At 48.5% G+C, this 20887-nt stretch overlaps 1 protein-coding gene across 5 annotated transcripts in view; it reads left to right on the top strand.

Moving 5' to 3' along the window:
• ITSN2 (intersectin 2) overlaps nt 1-20887 on the top strand; it is a 136775-nt gene that overhangs the window by 112311 nt on the left and 3577 nt on the right. For all 5 annotated transcript variants that reach the window (XM_032866944.1, XM_032866946.1, XM_032866945.1 and 2 more), the window contains 8 exons: nt 8114-8235; nt 11206-11312; nt 12221-12404; nt 16278-16376; nt 17964-18131; nt 18534-18749; nt 19569-19690; nt 20478-20560. In XM_032866944.1, the coding sequence (XP_032722835.1) occupies nt 8114-8235; nt 11206-11312; nt 12221-12404; nt 16278-16376; nt 17964-18131; nt 18534-18749; nt 19569-19690; nt 20478-20560 (1101 nt within the window). The remainder of the gene's footprint in view (nt 1-8113; nt 8236-11205; nt 11313-12220; nt 12405-16277; nt 16377-17963; nt 18132-18533; nt 18750-19568; nt 19691-20477; nt 20561-20887) is intronic.

The following is a 20887-nucleotide window of genomic DNA, read 5'->3' as shown; positions in this document are numbered from 1 at the left end:
AGAGAGAGATCACAAGTAGGCAGAGAGGCAGGCAGGGGTGGGGGGAGGCAGGCTCCCTGCTGAGCAGAGACCCACAATGTGAGGCTCGATCCCAGGATCCTGAGACCATGACCGAAGCCAAAGGCAGAGGCCTAACCCAATGAGTCACCCAGGCGCCCCAAGGACCATTGTGTTTTCATTTTCATTTGTTTCCATATACTTGCTTATTTCCTTTTTGGTTTTTTGTCTTGTTTTGTTTTTAAGATTTTCTTTCTTTATTTGAGGGAGAGCATGAGCTGGGGGAGCAGCAGGGGGAGAGGGAGAAGCAGACTCCCCACAGGGAGCCCAGTGTGCAGTTTGTTCTCAGGACCCTGGGCTCATGGCCTGAGCTGAAGGCAAATGCTTAGCTAACTGAGCCACCCAGGCACCCCTCTTATTTCCTTTTTGATTTCTTGGTTGATCTATTCATTGTTTAGTAGCATACCAGTCTTCCTGATGTTTTCTGGTTTATTTTCACTGATGTCAATGTTATCTAGCTGTATCTGTGGGATGAAGTGACCCTCGGATCTTCCTACTCTGACATCTTCCCTCAGCATCTAGCTGAATTTTAAAATCCAATCTAAAGTCTTCTTGTAATTGAGATTTAAGTAATTTACATTAATTGGGAAAATGGAATACTTCTCTTTATGTCCACCTAATATATTTTCTATTTACCATGGTTTTCTTTTCTTGTTGTAGTTCATCTATACATTACTTCTTTTGCTTTGATCAAATTTACTTCCTTTTTTTCCCTTTACTGGTTTGAAAGTTGTTTTCTATGTCTATTCTTTGAATACTTGCCTTTCCATTTCTAACAAATGTGTTTGCCTCCACAAAGTCTAAATTTGATGTTTATCTTCCTTTTTCTGATCAGCGCAGGTGGGATGTTTTATCTCTAATGATTCTCTTCCTGCCTTTCATGTGTTTAAAAAAAAAAATTACCCTCTGCCTCTCCCCGCAGCTTGTGCTCTTTCATTCTGTCTCACTCTTGCTGTCTGTGTCAAATAAATATATATATATTTTTTATTTGACAGAGGGAGAGAGATCACAAGCAGGCAGAGAGGCAGGCAGAGAGAGAGAGGGGAAGAAGCAGGCTCCCCGCGGAGCAGAGAGCCCGACGCGGGGCTCGACCCCAGGACCCTGGGATCATGACCTGGGCCGAAGGCAGAGGCTTTAACCCACTGAGCCACCCAAATTTTTAAAAAATTAGTTTTAAGTAAATTTAAAATCTACCTTGAATTTATACCTACCATTATTATTTTATATCATCAATGATTATTTGATTTCTCACATATTTACTAGTGTTTTTGCTCCCCTTTCTTTCTTTCTTTCTTTCTTTCTTTTCCTTCCTTCCTTCCTTCCTTCCTTCCCTTTTCTCTTTCTTTCTTCTTTTTCTTTCTCTACCACTCCTTACATCTCATTATTCCTTCTTTTTTTTTTTTTTTAAAGATTTTACTTATTCATTTGAACAAGAGAGACAGAGATAGCGGGGAGGGAAGGGAGAAGCAGGTTCCTGATGCAGGCTCAATCCCAGAACCCTGAGATCATGACCTGAGCCGAAGGCAAACACTTAACAGAGTGAGCCCCCCAGCCCTCCTCATTATTCCTTCTTATTCAATTTCCTTTTTCCCAAAACACAGTCTTAATAGTTCCTTTAGTCAGCCTATTAGTGGGAAATGCCCTCAAACTTTGTCTGAAAATGTTTGTATTTCTCCCTCATCCATGAATGGTGTATAATTAGAATTCGGGTTTGACAGTTATTTTTGCTCAGTACCCTCTATTGTTGTGTTGAGATGTGTGCAGCTAGTGTGATTGCTGTTCCTGTGTAGTTGTTTTGCTTTTCCTTTGTGGCCATCTTAATCATTTTTTTTCTCCTTGGTGTTTTGCAGTTTAGATATGGATTCATTTTTATTTTTTCTGTAATCAGGAATCTTCGTTCCATTTGAATATGTGGAGGTATATCTTTCATCAATTCTAGAAAATTCTCAACCATTATAATCTCAATATCACTTCTTCCATTTATTTCTGTTCACCCCCTCCCCACCGGACTCCCATTGGATGTATGGGGTATTGTTATTCTGTCCTGTGTGTCCCCTAACCTCCATTTTATGTTTTCCATCTTTTTGTCTTTCCAGGCCACATTCTTTTTTTTTTTAATAAATCTTTTTTTTTTTTTTTAGATTTTATTTATTTATTTGACAGACAAAGATCACAAGTAGGCAGAGAGGCAGGCAGAGAGAGAGGGGGAAACAGGCTCCCCACTGAGCAGAGAGCTTGATGCAGAGCTCAATCCCAGGACCCTGAGATCATGACCTGAGCCAAAGGCAGAGGCTTTAACATGCTGAGCCACCCAGGTGCCCCTCCAGGCTACATTCTTAATTTCTTCATACATGTCTTCAGATTTATTAATCCTTTCCTCACATTTTTTGAGGAAACATTCCTCACAATGTTTGATTTGCTATTTAATCTATTAATCTATTATTATCTATCATATATTATACTTTACATTATATTATGTATACTATACTATACATTATATATTAATCTATTATTTCCATGATACTATTATTTCTGTGATAATAACATTTTTTTAAAATATTTTATTTATTTATTTGACAGAGAGAGAGATCACAAGTAGGCAGAGAGGCAGGTGGAGGCGGGGGGAAGCAGGCTCCCTGCTGAGCAGAGAACCCAATGTGGGGCTTGATCCCAGGACCCCGAGACCATGACCTGAGCTGAAGGCAGAGGCTTAATCCACTGAGCCACCCAGGCACCCCAATAATAACCTTTCTATTAGTTTCTTTTTACATCTGCCCATTTTTTTAAAGATTTTATTTATTTGTCAGAGAGAGAGCACACACACAAGCAGGGGGAGCAGCAGCAGAGGGAGAAGCAGTCTCCCTGCTGAGCAAGGAGCCTGACATGGGACATGATTCCAGGACTCTGGGATCATGACTTGAGCCAATGGCAGATGCTTAACCGAATGCATCACCTAGGCATCCCTGCCCATTCTTTTTTATAGACAGTATTTATGTACTCAAACCCTTAATGTACATCTTGAGTTATTTTAAATGTAGACACTTTTTTTTTTTTTTTTTTTTAGATTTTATTCTATTACCTTATGTTTTGGGGATTTTGTTGTTGTTGTTAAGATTTTATTTATTTATTTCACAGAGAAAGATAGCACAAGCAGAGGGAGCAGCAGAAGCAGGCTCTCCACTGAACAGGGAGCCTGATGTGGAGCTCAGTTCTAGAACCCTGGGATCATGACCTGAGCCAAAGGCAAATGCTTAACTGACTGAGCCACCCAGGCACCCCTCTTGTTTTGTTTTTTAAGATTTTATTTTATTTTTTTTTATTTTATTTATTTATTTTTTAAGATTTTATTTATTTATTTGTCAGAGACAGAGGGAGAGAGAGTGAGTGAGCACAGGCAGACAGAGAGGCAGGCAGAGGCAGAGGGAGAAGCAGGCTCCCTGCCGAGCAAGGAGCCCGATGTGGGACTCGATCCCAGGACGCTGGGATCATGACCTGAGCCGAAGGCAGCCGCTTAACCAACTGAGCCACCCAGGCATCCCTAAGATTTTATTTTAAGAAATCTCTACACCAGCATGGGGCTGCAGCTCACAACCCCAAGATCAAGAGTTTTATGCTATACCAACTGAGACAGCCAGATGCCCCCCTTAGGGTTCTTTCTAGTCATCATTTTTATTTATGGTGGATCAGTCCTTATTTTTTGTAATTTTTTACTTTGAACTCCTCTTTAGTGAGATGGTTTTCCTGTGGAAATCGTGCGGAACCACGGTTGTGAGAGAGACCCTCTGGACGGTATGCATTTTCTTTGGCCAACCACACTAAGGGTATCACCAGCCAGGGACCATTTTTCTGTTGATCCATCAGTTTTGGAACTCTTGAACTCCACATTTATGTGAGATACAAACCTAGCAATTCTTTACTTCTTGACCCAGCAGACTTAAAAGCTCTCCTATCCTCTCACTCTTCTAGCAGGAGGAGAGTTCTCTCAGTTGGCCCTGTGGTCTCCTTCCGGAGCCTCCTCTCATTGGCCAAACCTGGGCAGAAGCCAACTGAAAGAGGAGCTTATACAAGCAGCCTGTGGGGTTGGTTTCCCTGCAGTACAGAGCGGAGGAGAGGTGAGAAACAGGTCTGGGGACAAACCCAACAGTCTGCCATTTGACAGATATTTCCTGGTCAAAACGCTATGTTAAATTTGATATTATAGAACTGTGGGAGATACTGTCCCTGACCTCCAGTGGGAGAGACGGACACACCAACTATATAAGAGGTAAACTATAGCGCAGGTTCCGTTATATAAAATGTTAAATACAGATGCAGACTAGCCTAGAAGCACAAAAGAGAGGCAAGCTGGGGATAAGTGGGACAGGGATGGGGAAGTTCCCCCAGAGTAGGGTCACATGAGCTGTACCCTGAAGGGTTAGAAAGCTGGCTGTGTGTGGAGAAGAGGGCCATGGGCAACGTGGACAGCTCATCGTGAGGACTGAGCCTGGGCCAGAGTGGCTAACAGGCAGGCTACATGGTCAAAGGTGAGGCTGCAAATGTAGCTGTGGGTAGATTACAGAGACTCTGGAGCCCTGTGCCAGTAAGCTAAGACTTTATTCTGCAGATAGCGGAAGCCGCTAAAACATCCTGTTAGGGAAGGAACATGATAAATGTTCCAGCTGGCTTAAGCTGTTTAATAGAAATATAATGTAAGTCACAAATGCAGCCAGCCCATATGTAATTTAAAATTTTCCAAAAGCCACATTTTAAAAAGTAAAACAGGAAACTGATTTGAATAATTTTTTACTTAGCTCAGTATTATGCCAAATATTACCATTTTAATATGCAGCCAACATAAGAATTATTAATGCATTATTTTATGTGCTAGGGTTTTTGTACTTTGAAATCTGGTGTGTATTTCACACTTAGAGCACTTCTCTGTTTGGACTGGCCACAGTTCAAGTGCTCAGTGTTGCTAATGGCTAACGTGTTGGGCAATGTGGGTGGAGAGGACGGCAGAAAGGAGAGGTTCGGTTAACGATGCGGCTCCAGGAAGAAACAGGATCCCCTCATCCCCTAACACAGGAAGGAAGTACAGGGGTGAGTGAGCAGGGAAGTGAAGGGCAGAAGTAGAAGGGCTGCCATGCCTTTCTTTCCCCTGACATCAGGGGTAAGAATGTCTGAAAGTGAGGGTTGGGGTCAAATTGGAAACTTGAAGAGAATAAAATTTTAAGAACCTTTGTACTGAAATGCAAAGGGGTTATGTTAGGAGCGGAGTATAAGGGTGGTCCCCACATTCATCCTGATAAAACTAATGTCGTGTGTGTTCCAGCCTTAGACGGGGTAACATAGGGGCGCCTGGGTAGCACCTTTGGTTGAGTGTCTGGCTCTTGGTTTCAGCTCAGGTCGTGATCTCAGGATTGTGAGATCAAGGCCACATCAGTCTCCGCACTCAGCACAGAGTCGGCGTGGGGTTCTCTCTCACTCTCCCTCTGCCCCCACCTAAAATTAATTAATTTTTAAAAATGATAAAATACCTGAGACTTTTCCTGTTATTCTGAGGTGCAGAACATAGGCTGATGCTCATGGGTTTTACCATAAATCGTTTCCCGAAGTGTGATCCACATACCCGATGGTACACTACTCGATGGCACACAATATAGTACCAAGCCGACTTGTTTGCCTTTTAAGCAGGCTCCAGGCCCAGTGTGGAGCCCAGTACAGGGCTTGAACTCACGATCCTGAGATCAAGACCTGAGCTGAGATCAAGAGTTGGACACTTAACCAACTGAGCCGCCTTGGCGCCCCATAGGAGAACTTGTTTTATTCTAAAAGTTATGTATTTATTTTAGTGAGTATTAGAAGAAACATAATCAATACATAAAACCCATGGTCCCCTACATATTTAACTCAAACATGAGTAAATTTACAGGGAAGGACATGGGAGAAGGTGAATGGCTAAAATCCGTACACGTGGGTGTAAGAGGTGCGGTAACCTCAGAGACTTAGAAAAGGTTCCAATGGCTCAGCCCAGTCAGCTGGTAACTCTGACCAGTGATCCCAGGTCACGTCGCCATTGACATTTCCCCTCCAGCCTCCCTGCTCCCAACAACCTAGTCAGACAGGCGTCTGTATTAGCTTCACGGGGTCAGGACACCTGGTCTTTCTGCAGCTCTCGCTGGCAGAACAGGGTACAGTACGATCCCCAGAAAAGCTGGATAATTTTGAACTTGACAGTGGCACCATAATGTCTTCTTGAAAGCACCAAACACAACCTGCCTTATTTTATTTCTGTTTTACTGTGAGAAGAATTTTTTTGAAGCTGTTGGCAACACGTACAGAAAATAGACCGGTTGTCTCCTTTAGAACTGTTGGCCCAGATCTGAACAAAACATATAAAAACTCAAAGGCAAGCCCCCTTGAGAAGTCCAGTCTGATCCTTGCATTTTCTGCCTCTGTGGCTTTATGTGTTCCCAGTGCCCCACAAGCACATCTCCGAGTGGTGCCTCTGCGTGGGTCCCCACCTGTCCCATGGATGAAGGCTGGGGCACTGTGACACCCCCACCCCCGCCGCCTCTCATGGTTGCCTCAGCCTCGACGGTCACCCACACCTCACTCGGCTGTCTCCGTCACGTTGTAGCTTGCTGGTACCTACCTGCTCTTTCTCTTTGTCTGAGGAAGGCCTACCTGCGGTAGTCCCCCGCCACTGTGCATAAGGCAAGCCCTCAGCTATGTACCAAGTAATTCTGGAATCATGTCGGTTCTCAGGCTGACACTCAGGTCAGCTCCCGTGTGCCCTTGAATTGATCCAGACTGAGTGCAGTGGCGCTCACCCTGACGCGAGGCTGCTGGGGACTTGCCTCGAGGTCTTAAGGCCATGATGTTCTGGTGGCTAAGGCAGTGGCCTTGTTGGGAACTACTGAATCCCAGGAATTTCAGGTTTCCTAACTGTAACACTTGACTTTGAGAAATCTAGAGAAATGTTCCTCAAACATTTCTTAGCAGTAAGATTCTCTACATACCTACGTAAAAGTGTTCACAGAGCAGTACGTACCAATGCTACACACCAGCTGGTTTGTATTTATTTGTTTGTGTTAATGCTAAGCCTGACCCACAGTTTTTTAAAGATTTTATTTATTCATTTGAGAGTGAGAGAATGAGCAGGGGGACAGGGAGAAGCAGGTTTCCCGCTGAGCCAGGAGGCCGACCTGGGGCTCCATCGCAGGACCCTGAGATCATGGCCTGAGCCAAAGGCAGAGGCTTAACCCACTGAACCACCCAGGTGACCCCGACCCACTTTTTTTTTTAAGATTTTATTTATTTGAGAAAGAGCACACAAGACAGGCATGGGCACAGTGGGAGAAGGTGAAGCAGATTCCCCACCGAGCAGGGAGCCTGACTCAGGGCTGGATCCCAGGACTCTGAGATCATGACCTGAGCTAAAAGGAGGCAGACGCTTAACCGACTGAGCCACCGAGATGCTCCCCCCCCTTTTTTTTTTTAAGATTTTATTTATTTATTTGAGAGAGTGAGGGAAAGGGGAAGAGAGAGCATGCCTAACCCACATTTTTAAAAACAAAATTGATGGAAGGATCCGCAGATGGCTTATGACCTGCAATTTGGAAAATGCTGGTCTCAAGCATCTGATTGATTTAATCAAATCTGTCCCTCAGCTGATTGATTTAATCAATCAAATATCTTTGATATCTCGAAGATCACTATCTACCTTTGAAAATGACCCGCAGCGATGAGAACCACACAGGTTCTTCACAAGGTCAGAGCAGTTCTCCTCTCTCTGAGGCCATTTCTAAAACCCCTTCCTCTGTCATTGATTTGGAAGAGAAGCGAGGACCCCAGTGAGATGGCCGGGGCATGGCTCCCTGCGGCTCTGGGGGAGCGGGCGGCGAGGCCGGACTTCGGCAGGTGGGCGCCGCTCTGCGGACCATCGGGCACTCTGGAAAGCTGCGTGGCTCTTTCGAGGCTCCGTTTGTAAACCCAGCACGTCTGCTGATAATTGTCTGTTTCCTACAAAGAAGACGAAAGGGCTGTTTTGAACCTGTGCCCTGTCTTCCCGTAGGGTGCGCGGACCTCCAGAGCCTGGACACCATGCAGCCGGGGGAGAGGAAGAGGCAGGGCTACATCCACGAGCTGATCCAGACGGAGGAGCGGTATGTGGACGACCTGCAGCTCGTCGTGGAGGTGAGGCCTGTGTTTACTGTCGGCGCCGACTCCCGTTCCCAGTGACCCCCAAGCCAGCGACAGCCGCTAGAGCAGCGCTTAAAAATGGTCTGTGTTTGAGTAGACAAAGTAACACTTGTTTCCGTGGCTCCTCGTTCTCACCAAATGTGTCAAGGCCCTCGGATGAGAAGCCCAGTTAAATAAACAAGCCGCCTGAAGAGAACACGTGTCCCCAGCGGGCCCAGCAGGTGCCTGGCCGCCACCTCGCTGGAGGTGCGGCGGGGAAGCCGCACCCTTCTCCATCTGCCCCCAGAAAGGCCCGCCCTCGCGCCATCCTCCAGCCTGGGGCTTGCGACCCGCACACTTGTTCCACTCACAAGTACACTCTGCCACGCTGCTAGTGGGTAACGTCTCTCTTCCCCGCAAGGCTGTGAGCCCCTGACGGCAGGGACATGTATCCTTCATCCCGCGTCCCCAAAACTCAGTCTGGCCCTTTGCAGGCCTTCCCGTCGGCCCTGAATGAATTATGTGTGTTTATGTCTACACTTCTCTGACCTGGAAAGATGGCGAGAAGAAAAACCCATCTTGTCATTGACCCCTCCGAGTATCACCCTGCCGCTGGCCGGTTGCAGGGCTGTGAGGTTGCCAGTGGCCGTGGAAGCACCTGTCGGACACCGGCGTGGAGCGTGCGCAGGGGCCGCACGCCTGCCCCACTCAGACCCGTCACTTACCCGTGGGTTATTCCCACTCTGCCCGCCTGCCCTGGCTGAGGAGCAAGGGCTCACGTCGGGGTCAGGGACGTAGGGTGAGAGCGCGGTTCACAGGCCAGGCGAGCTCATCGCCATCCCCACGGAGGCTCGCAGAGGGCCCGACCGTCCTCCTCTGCTTACCTCTCAGAGGCAGGTGAATGGGATGAATGAGGAAAGTAGCGCGTGGTCATCAGCGGGTCAGAGAACAGACCAGCAGGTGCCTTCCCGTCCTTCCGTGCCTCAGAGCAGACCCACCACCTTGCCAGGGCGCGCTCCCGTCAGAGGATCCTGACCTCCTCGCTCCGATCTTGGAACGATGAAGGTTCAGAGACGTCCGGTTCATAGCATTGTTACCTGAATCCTTCGAGTCCGTGCTCAGCACAGCTCAGTAAGTCGACACTCACCGAAGACCTGCCGCGGGCAGAAAGCCCTGCCCTCAGGTTCCTGCCCTCAGGAGTTCACAGTCACGCGGACAGACAGACAGCTGCAGAACAGGGAGGTGGGGGCCAGGAGAGGGCTGACCACCCCTGCCACAGAGGAGAGTCAGGACAGACCAGAAGGACAAGGACGAGTGTGCCTGGAAGAGGAAGTAGGAGTGGGAAGGCTGTGCCCGGGATCTAGGGTCCTGCGGGTGGTCCCCCGTGGCTGGAGTGTCCAGGCCTCGGGGGCCAGGCCGGTGAAGCTGGCAGGGGCAGGCCGCGCGGGCGTGGTGAGCCTTCAGAAGGAGCCTGCGTCTTATCACAGGGCTGACGAGCACTTTTAGTAGGCTGACGTGTGGTGTGTATCTCGGAAAGATCACACACGAGAAGGTTGTCTCGGGTAACTTCACAGTTTCCGTAAGACTTTAGAGTCACTTGCTGGGAATCCCAGTTGTTCAGTGGAAACCAGCTTAGAATCAAAAAGACTGGTGTTTTTGTTCTGGCTCCTTCGTGGTCTAGGTTTGTGACCTTGAGCAGATCACTCTCTCAGCCTTTCTTTCCTCATGAGTGCCCCGGGAAAAGCAACAGCTGAGGGGCGCCTGGGTGGCTCCGCCAGCTAAGGGACCGGCTCTGGATTTCAGCTCAGGTCATGATCTCGGGACTGAGAGATCAATCCCCACCTCAGGCTCCATGCTCCATGCAGAGTCTGCCTAGAATTCTCTTGCTCTGCTCTTTCCCCAGCTCACTCTGTCTAAAAAACAAATAAATCTTTAAAAACTAATAATAATAATAATAACAGCTGATTGGGCTTGACCTGCATCATCTGTGAAGTTCACTCAGAAGCCACCCACAGCGTGTGCTCACACACACCCAGGCGTGTGCAGATATGTACCCATCAGCTTCATAAATCCTCCAGTGTCGTGGAATATAGATGGAGGGTCGCATTTCCACTCAGCCAGCCAGCCTCTGAAGTCCGCATCTGCGTGGGGGCCGTGTAAATCATCACTTTTTCTGTTGCTGACCCTCTCACAGACCGCTTCCAGGACTCTGGGGTGCCCAGTCCCTCAATTCTGCAGCTTTCACGGGGTGCGGGTACTTTGTGCACATGGTTTCATTGAACCTGCTTCATCTCCCTAGGAGGCAGGTAGAGAAGCTCCTCTTATTGACAAAGGTACTGGCCTCAGTCCTTCTCAGAATTAGGCCTAATAAGGGGCGCCTGGCTGGCTCGATCGGTGGAACATGTGATTCCTGTTCTCAGGGTTGTGAGTACGAGTCCCAGGTTGGGCATGGAGCCCACTTACAAAAAAAAAAAAAAAAAGAAGAAGAAGATAAAGAATTAGCCATAGTAAGAACCAGAGAGCAAACAGTAGGGAAATTATGCAACTTAAAATTGATCAATCAGGGCGCCTGGGTGGCATCTGACCCTTGGTTTTAGCTCAGGTCATGATCTCAGTTTGTGACATTGAGCCCCAGGTCAGGGCCCATGCTCAGCGGGGAGTCTGCTTGAGATTCTCTCCCTCCTTCTCCCCGTCAACCCCCCATGCTTGTACTCTCTCTCAAATAAATAAAATTTAGCAGTCAACTCGGTGTTATATATATGTGACAAATCATGAAATTCTGCTTCTGAAACCAGTATTACACTCTATGTTAACTAACTAGAATTTAAATTAAAATTGGGGGGGAAATTTAGCAATCATAAGTAGGCTTATTTAAAAACAATCATGATCATATTAGTTTCGGTATGTGAAGTTATTGTTTGATTTAGACCACATAGCCTGTGTATTCACGCCCCAGCTAACATTTCTTTTGTGTCTTGAATTTAGGTTTTTCAGAAACGGATGGTGGAGTCAGGCTTTCTCGCTGAAGGAGAAATGGCCTTAATCTTTGTAAACTGGAAGGAGCTCATCATGTGTAACATGAAGCTGCTGAAGTGAGTTGCGAGCAGCTCCCGCCCCGGCAGTGGACACCCCCGGCCCCCAGGACCAGGGCGTCCCCACTTGACTCCCCGCAGGGCTGTTTAGCAAAGGAACTTTTAATTGTTCTCTGCTCCCTCAAGCTCTTTATTTTATTGTCATTTTATGAAATGCCCCATAACTGTAAAATACATAATTCTTGAAGTTGAGAAATACAACAAAGAAAAAACTTGGACAAAGAAAAATTAAATCATAAAATAGTATATTAACATAGGATTTCAAAATTTGCTTGACTCTAGGTAGAGTAGGAGAGAAGCTGTCGCTCCTGCCCCAGGCATACTGGCTGGTCTGGCAGTCTCCTCAGTCCCTGCGTGAAATTCCATTCCTTGGGGTGACTTCCCATCCCTCTCACCTGTGAGGATGGACTCCAGGGCGCAGGGGACTCAGCACGCCCAGCCCAGCCCTTGCTGCATCTCTGCCCTCCTCTGGGCACACACAGCAGCTCTCCTGAGGACAGTGCTTACCTCTCCCTCCACCCCTGGCCTCTGTGGGCTCCTGCTCCCTTTTTCCCCTACACAGAGTGTAGAAAATTCCTTTCATCTTGGTTCAGCTGAGAACACATTAGAATTCCTCTAAAGGAAGTTTGCTAAGAACCAAAAATGAATCCAAAGCAATTCCAAGGACCTAGAAATACCCAAGTGTACAGACTTCCGTTTTTCTTACTCTTCTTTGCTAACGTTTTACCCAGGTTGGCTTGGCCAGCAGAACATAGGCCCCCGCTGCCTCCTCCTTCTGACTCTCCCCTCACAGTGCCAGGTGTTTAGGTAACTCACTGGTTCTCATTACCTTAGTCTCCCATGATATTCATCCTTTATTTACTGACGACGTTCGCTAGAAACTGACCGTGGGAGTGTGTTGGTTGCAGGGCCTTGCGGGTCCGGAAGAAGACGGGAGGAGAGAAGATGCCCGTGCAGACGATCGGGGACATCCTGGCTGCTGAGCTGTCCCACATGCAGGCTTACATCCGGTTCTGTAGCTGTCAGCTGAACGGAGCAGCTCTGTTACAGCAGAAGACAGATGAAGACACAGAGTTCAAGGAATTTTTAAAGGTAACTCCATTCTGGGATCGTGGGCAGGCCACCCCGTTCTGAGGCTGGAGGCAGAGACCGCTGCACCGTCAGGGGGCTCGGCCTGGGGAAGGGCACCCCCCCACTTTCCAGAGGAAACACCAATTTGGCAAAGAATGTTTTGAGTGTTGGTGTTACCATCCATGTAGAATTGACTTTTCTTGGCACTGGGACCATGATGTTGCCCATCTATTAGTAGAGTATTATTTAAGCCTATTAAATCAGCTACTTTATACTCCAAAAATATCCAGAATGTCACTTTATTAAATTTATATTGAATTTGTGAATTATACCCATCTTATTCCAAAAAAAGCATAAAATAGCTTACTCAAATATATCAAAAGCAACAAGATAAAATGTCAGTGGATGCATACAGTGGGACCAAAGGAAATGAGAGGAGAAGGGCGACACTAGGACTTAGGACGCTGCTTAAACATACACGTGTGACTCTGTCCATGTGCTCCACGTGCACCCCGATGTCCTCAAAAAGTCCAGAAACCAATGAGAGAACACATTCAGCTCCATGGTGCCATGGTCGTAAATTAAAAACAAAGCCTTGGTGTGCAGTCACGCTAGAAGGGCCGTCAGAGACCACTGTGGGTAGTGTAAGGGGTCAGCGACAGCCTCCCAGAGATCCAGCAGCGAGATGCCCAGCGGGTACCGTAGCCCAGCCCAGCGTGCAAATGCGAACACATCTTCGCTCGTGTTGGGCAATACACACTCTTCCCACACATGTTAAAGTGGTGACAGAAATGAGAGTCAAATCGGTTTTCTTCCTTTTCTACATGTCTTCCTGTTTTTTGGTTTCTGCATATTGAGGTCTGTTACAGCCACAGTGCCTGAAGGAAGAATGCATCATTTTAATGTCTTCATTATCAAAAAAGAATGGAAAAAATAATTACGCATAGAATATAAGATATTTAGGCAAAGGATAAAAATTCCAACAAAAAAATGGAGTAAGTAATAAAGATAAAAGCACAAATGATATCAATATATCTAAGAACAGATACACTGAAAAGCACTAATAGAATATAACTCTGGGGGCGCCTGGGTGGCTCAGTGGGTTAAGCCTCTGCCTTCCGCTTGGGTCATGATCCCAGAGTCCTGGGATCGAGCCCCACATAGGGCTCTCTGCTCAGCAGGGAGCCTGCTTCCCCCGCCCAACCTCTCTGCCTGCCTCTCTGACTACTTGTGATCTCTGTCTGTCAAATAAATAAATAAAATCTAAAAAAAAAAAAAAAAAAAAGACTGTCCTCCATTTAAAGGTGGTTGCAATTTAAGAATATAACTCTGGGGACGCCTGGGTGGTTCAGTTGGTTAAGTGACTGCCTTTAGCTCAGGTCATGATCTCAGGGTCCCTGCTCAATGGGGAGTCTGCTTGTCCTTTGCCCTCTCCCTCTGCCCGCCACCTACTCGTTCTGTCTCTCTCAAATAAATAAATAAAATGTTAAAAAAAAGAAAAAGAAAGACAAACCCATCTAATTCACTGTATAAGGCAAAAGTGTTCCTGACCCCCAAAGCCTATATTTCCATTTGTATTTAATTACAAAAATGAAAAAAAAGAGTTATAACCCAATATCTCTTATAAATATAGTTGTTAAAATCTTAATTAAAATATCAGCAAATAGGAACGCCTGGATGGCTCAGTCCTTAAGTGTCTGCCTTTGGCTCAAGTCATGATCCCAGGGTCCTGGGACCGAGCCCCGCATCTGGCTCCCTGTTCAGCAGGAAGCCTGCTTCTCTCTCTCCCACTCCCCCTGCTTATATTCCCTCTCTCACTGTCTCTCTCTCTGTCAAATAAATAAAGTCTTTAAAATACAATAAAATAAAATAAAAATCAGTAAATAAAATAAAAATCAGTGAATAAAAATAAACCTTACATGAAAAGAAGAGTCTGTCATAACCAAATAGAATCATCCCAGGAGGCCACATTGTATCATCCTAGAATAAAACAGCCTTCAGAATCAGACGGAGGGGCGTGTGACCAAGGCAAGCTACTTAACATTTGGTGCCTTCAGGCTCCAGTGTGTAACCCAGAGATGGTCAGATACTACTTTTAAAATACTTTCTAGCAGAGACCAGCACGTATAAGCATTCAATAAATGTTAATTATATTTACATTCCTTATGATGATATCCGGGATGCAAAAATGATTCGACTTAAGTAAGGCCCTGAGGACTGACTCTTCATGAAGTTGGCAGTAAGGGTGGGAGGCACAGGCTTGCTTAGAAATGAACTAGAAGAAACATACAAGGGAACCGAGATTACAGACACAAATATTGGTCAGAATAAGTAGATAAATGTGGGACTGTGAGTGCATGCAAATGTTTTAAAATAATGAATAGTAAAATGAAGGATATTTAGGGGTGCCTGTCTGGCTTCATTGGTAGAGTGTGTGACTCTTGATTTCAGGCCCCACACTGGGCACAAAGATTACTTAAAAATAAAAATCTTTAAAAAGAAATTGGATCTTTACCGTCTAAAGCATGAGTAAAAGGTTTTTTTAATTTTCCAAATAGTAATAACAGCCTCAGTATAAATAGGGTATTGGTGTCATCACACCTGTTAATAATAGTAAGAATAAGTTTATAGTCTCATGACGAAAGGCATTGTGTCGGTTACATTATATTAAAAACAAAATCTAACAATAATATTCACTCTAAATGTAACTGTTTAAAAAGTCTCAGATAATACAGAACTAAATACATCTTAGATATATCCAAAAACAAAAGGGGGGAGCAGTTTTAATACCCCATCGTGGCAAATAGTTAAATTATAATAAATGTGCTTTTCAGTCATTACAAATGGTCATTAAAAAAAAAAAAAAGGTCACCCAAGAATACTAGCTACTTTATTCAGGTACTATATTAATAAGAGTAGAAGCAAATATGTTGGGGTACTTAGTCTCCTGGGGCTAACAGTCTACAAGTTCATGGAGACAACTCAAACGTGATCCCTCTCCGTTTTACCCAGTCCAGAGGTGGCGTTACGATAAAGGCGTCCACGGGTTATTGTGGGGCTCGAGAAGGATCACTGAAAAGGAGGGAAGGCGTCAAGGAAGGGGAGAGGCTGCCCAAGGGGAGGCATAATGTGAGTCTTCAGAAATGACTATGAACTAGGTGGAGAGAGAGAAGGCACAGTAGCCAAGGTAATGCACTCGTTACCTGGCACATCATAGGTGCTCAGTAAACGGTAGTGACTGTTTCGAACAAAGCAGAGACAATGGCAGGCAGAGGCAGGGGAAATCAAGAGCTATTTAGAAGATGGACTGGCATGAAAGGGGACTCCCCGGCGTGTGGAAGGAAGGTGGGTGGGTGCAGAGTGGTGCAACAGCTCAGGGACGGAGGCGGAAGAGAAAGCTTTGGGGAAGGAAGGTGAGGACTTCGGGGTGTGCCGAGGTACTGAGTGGGAGGTCCAGGTAGGAGGGAGAGTAAGGCGGCAAGCATGGAGCTCTGGAGAGGGTCTGTGTGACGCTCGGGACTTCACTACACGGGGCCTCGGGCAGCACCATCACTTAAGAGCTGGGAGAGGAGAGAAAAGAAGTGGGGATTGGGAAGGAGCCGGCTGGGAAGACCCCGGTCCGTGCTTCCGGAAGCAAAGGAGGGAGAGATGGCACAGGCACAAATCCATGTGAGAAAGAGAGAGCTGAAAGCTTCTGCTGGGTTGAGCATCAGGGGTAGGGAGTTTGACCTCCCCTCGGAGGTCTGTTCATCTGAGACATATCATTTTTAAATCCTGGGTCTTTAAGAGAAATTAGAAATCTACAAGGTGCTCAACATCAGGAATACAGTCGGTGCTTCCTTTGTTTTCCTCAAAGGTACATTCTTCGCTCATGAGCCTGTCCATTCTTTGCAGAAGCTGGCGTCTGACCCTCGCTGTAAGGGGATGCCCCTGTCCAGCTTCCTGCTGAAGCCCATGCAGAGGATCACCCGCTACCCTCTTCTCATCAGAAGCGTGAGTGCCCTGGCTGGGACGGAGCGGCGGCGCCGTAGAGGGCCATGTTGGCCCTAGCCAGGGAGCCCGGGAGAGCGCCAGCCTCCCCGGCCACATGGTCCGATGGGCCAGGCCATGTGTGCGCACACAAGTACACACGGGCATCCGGATTAGGCAAATACAGGTCAACCAGGGTCACTGGAGTAACCTGCGCCCCCTCCCTCAGGAAACTGCGCTGGCCGCTCAGAGTCAGGAGTGCGTTTTTCTAGGCAGGGCGGCCGCCCTCTAGGTCTGCAGCTACGGAGCCTGTCTGGAGCCCAGACAGAGTCCTCTGCTAGTACAACCCTGGACTCCAGTCTTTCGGGTGAGAGCTGAATTCTTCTACCAGCTGAACACCTGAACCTGGATTGTGTCAGGAGCCCCCGACTCAGCACGGCCTCACCCGGGCTCATCACGCCGTGCCCACCTCAGCTTGCTAACTCAACAGTCCTAAAAGCCATCTATCTTTTAACAGAAACTAGGTGGCCCTTTTGAGCCAGTATGCCTTCTGAGAAGTATCTTTCCATAAGTTATCATGGATGCAATTTTAATCATCTTACAAAAGAAAACAGCAGAAATAGTGTAAGACTTGCTTTTATGGATTATCCCTTGACCGTTGGTCTCTAAACCGTGTTGGCTCAGTATGGACCTCATGCCACAGTGATGACACCAAGCTGACCCCTTAATACACAGTCATCCGCAGGCCCTTAGCTGAAATAGTGTGAGCCAGATGTGTCTCAAAATTCAGAATGTAATTCAAATACTGTCTGTTATATGACATCACAACAAAGCCTGGCCATCACCTTTAACCAAACACGGTAGTATTCCTACGGTGACGTACATGAGTCATCACTTCCGAGTAGAATAAATAAAGGCCTCTCTTCCGGCTAGGTCAGGTTTTGCCACCAAATGAATATTGGAAAACATGTTAGACTTTCAGGGCTTTGTCCCATTTTGGAGCTGTAGACAGAGGACTGTGGTCCCACCGTGACCAGAGTCGAGTCAGGAGGCATCTGCTGCTGGGGCCACACAGGGAGATGCGCCTCTGTTCTTTTGCATTTGTAACGTTAGTTTGAAGGCACTTCGGAATGAACTGAATGTGTTTCCTACTAGGGGGTGACATGATTTTATTGTATTTTTCCTGTAGCAGAGGATTCATTGCTTTCTGCAGATTTTTTAAAAAAGACCAGTGACCCCCAGAATGTTACACATGATTGTCCTTCAGCAGGTTCACACCCTGTGAGAGTGGCAGCCAGGTCCCCTGGTGGGTTAAAGGCACTGGCTCAAGTGACTGGGGGCGGCAGGTAGGCCCCTTTCACACAGGTCCTATTGCTAAGACCCCACCGAGAGCCCCTAGATGCCCGCAGGTTTCAGGGCACTTGATCTGTGCAGCACTTGGCACAGCCTCTTTACCCGAATCCCCATCTCCCCAGGAACACAGGAGCCGTGAAGCATCTCAAGGGCAGTTCCGTGGCCAGTGGCCCGCGCCCAGCATGTGCAGCAGCCAGCACGACGCCTGGGCGGGCGGGTGACACTGCTCACTGGATGACGCAGCCCACTCTTTTCCAGATTCTGGAGAACACCCTGGAGAATCATGTAGACCACTCCTCCCTAAAGCTGGCTCTTGAGCGGGCAGAGGAGCTTTGCTCCCAAGTTAATGAAGGAGTTCGGGAAAAAGAAAATTCCGACCGGCTGGAGTGGATCCAGGCCCACGTTCAGTGTGACGGTCTGGCAGAGGTGAGCCCTGTGGGGCTACGCTGGGGCCCCCTGGGCAGCCTCTGGGTGGGGAACCGGAGCCCGTGAACAGTATCTGCCTCAGCCCAGCCCCCGGGACTCACCGTCCTGTCCCTTCTGGGGTGTTATTTCCCTTTCTTAGAAAGAGAACTTTGATATTTTGAGTTCCTTGAATCCAGCTGTTAAGATCCATATTCTGTGGCTCTGAGTGATCATTTTCACGATGCCACTCTGAACTCTGAGGAAAAATAAACACAAGGATCTTTTGTGTCAAGGTGAATGGTTCCAGCCACCTTCCCAACTACAAGATCCTAACCACAGCACCTCAGGTCCTGGGCACTGGCTTCCCATGGGGCACGGGGATGGCTTGTGCTAGGACTCACAAAGTGACAATTTCTCTTTAAGCAACTGATTTTCAACTCCCTCACCAACTGCCTGGGGCCCCGGAAGCTTCTGCACAGTGGAAAGTTATATAAGACCAAGAGCAATAAGGAGCTACATGGATTCCTCTTCAACGACTTTCTGCTCCTGACCTACATGGTCAAGCAGTTTGCTGTTTCCTCAGGCTCTGAGAAGCTTTTCAACTCTAAGTCCAATGCCCAGTTCAAAATGTATAAAACGGTAAGTGTCACGTCCCTGGCCATGGCGTCAGGAGCGTAACGAGGTGTTTCTGTCACCTCGAGGACCTCCTTCCTGGCCTGAGCCTTCTTTGTCCCCATGCGACTCTCTTCCCCCGTCTCCAGATGGGTCACTCCCCCTTCATCACGTCCCAGGGAGGAAGGCCCAGTGTGGCAGGGCCCTCACCAACTTCTGGCTGGACTGGTCCAGCTGATGGGCTCTGGCCTCCTCCCTGGCAAACTGGTCCAGCTGGTGGGCTCTGGCCTCCTCCCTGGCAAACTTGACATGTAGCCCCCCCGCCGCCCCCATCCACGTTCAGCATCAGGTCTCTGTGAAACTGAAGCGGGAGCAGAGTGCTGAGTGACCCTGTCCCGTGGACACTCGGAACTCCTGTCCCCAGTTCCGGAATCTCTGATCTGCCCAACATGCTTCTTCCACAAAATGGACACTGTCTCTTTTTCCCTAAGTAGAAGACTCGAGAAGCCAGCCTCTTCTCTGCTTCTCAGCAAGGCTCTTAAGGGGCACCTGGGTGGCTCACAGTGGGTTAAAGCCTCTGCCTTTGGCTCAAGTCATGATCCCAGAGTCCTGGGATCCAGCCCCGCATCGGGCTCTCTGCTCAGCAGGGAGCCTGATTCCCTTCCTCTCTCTCTGCCTGGTTGTGATCCCTGTCAAATAAATAAATAAATAAATACATAAAATCTTTAAAAAACAAAAAATCAAAAAAACAAGGCTCTTCGGAACAGACAGCGCTCTCTGGAGACGTAGGCGGGTGGAGGGTTCTGGCCCATCTCACAGCCTGTGTTTCGGCCCTAACTCTTTCAGCCCATTTTCCTGAACGAAGTCTTGGTGAAACTGCCCACAGACCCTTCCAGCGATGAGCCCGTCTTCCACATTTCTCACATTGACCGGGTCTACACCCTCCGAACAGACAACATTAACGAGAGGTCAGTCCTGACCACCTGTGACCTGCCTTGAAGCCTGGACGGCTCCCTCCCATTAGCCGCCTGCAGACGTGCTCGAGTGCTGCTCCTTCTGCACCCAAGGCTCCCCTGACCGGTCCCACCCAGCCCCGTCCCACTGGCCAGCCTCGGTGTGGACGTGCCGGCTTGCTGCCATCAGCTCAGCCTGTGTCCCTGCCTCGGTCTCTCCTCAGGATCTTCCAAAACGGGAGATCCAGCACCTTGCTTCCTGCTAACATCCCTCGTGCGGCAGGCCGGGCTCCTTCACCCAGTCTCTGAGGCCCGTGTGTGTGTCTCAGCCCCGGCCCCATCCTCCACCCGCCCCAGGATGTCTGCCTGCCTGGTGTGGAGCGCAGCGCTCCAGCTCTCTGCCCCTGCTCTTGCCCGGCCAGCCACCATCCTCCACGGCCACCTCTGTGATGGCAGACGGGGCCCGCCCCCTCCTCTGTGCGCTCGCTTCTTTGCTTTCAGGTTGAATGTCCCTCTGTCGTGCTGAATTGCCACTGCGGTGGCGCCCTGCGTCTCCTCCCGGGTGCCAGCACCCTGCCGGTGCCTGGTGCTCTGTAAAGCAGTAGCTGCCCACAAACCCCAGCTTGATCTTCCAAGTAGCGAACAAGTCTTTCGGTTGAACTAACACTCGGTCTGTGATGGGAAACTTGTCAAAGCCGAGGGCGGCGCAGGAGAGCCGAGCGAGGGCCGAGCTTCGGCGCTCCTGGCCGAGCCCGGGAGGCGTGCGGGAAAGCCGCCCCACGGCTGTGCTCTGCTTCTCCAGGACTGCCTGGGTCCAGAAGATCAAGGCGGCCTCTGAGCAGTACATCGACACGGAAAAGAAGAAACGGGAAAAAGCTTATCAAGGTACTTGGTGGTGCCCTGGAGGGTTGGAAGCAGCTGCCAGGGGACCCCGGGGAGGGGGACAGGCCCCACCCTCAGGACACAAGCTGCTGCTTCTGCAGCGAGGGGGCTAAACAGCGACAGCCTGAAGGACGGACTTGCTGGGGGACCAGGCAGTTGTGATCCCATTGGCTGCTGCTGCCCTCGGGGCCTCCCTGAACCCCCAACCCACCACACAGATGGGGGGCATCCGGTGCCAGCCCTGGGCCTCGCCTCTCTCGTGGTCCGTTTTGCTTCACCAACTTCACGTCTGCGGCCTGTCTGCCTTCGGCTCCGCGCCGCCGCTCCCAC

Source organism: Lontra canadensis, unplaced genomic scaffold (assembly GCF_010015895.1).
Source record: "Lontra canadensis isolate GAN:19392208 unplaced genomic scaffold, GSC_riverotter_1.0 scaffold32, whole genome shotgun sequence".
Taxonomy (NCBI): Eukaryota; Metazoa; Chordata; class Mammalia; order Carnivora; family Mustelidae; genus Lontra; species Lontra canadensis.
The sequence above is the reverse complement of the archived record's forward strand: the minus strand, read 5'-3'. Positions and strand labels throughout refer to the sequence as shown.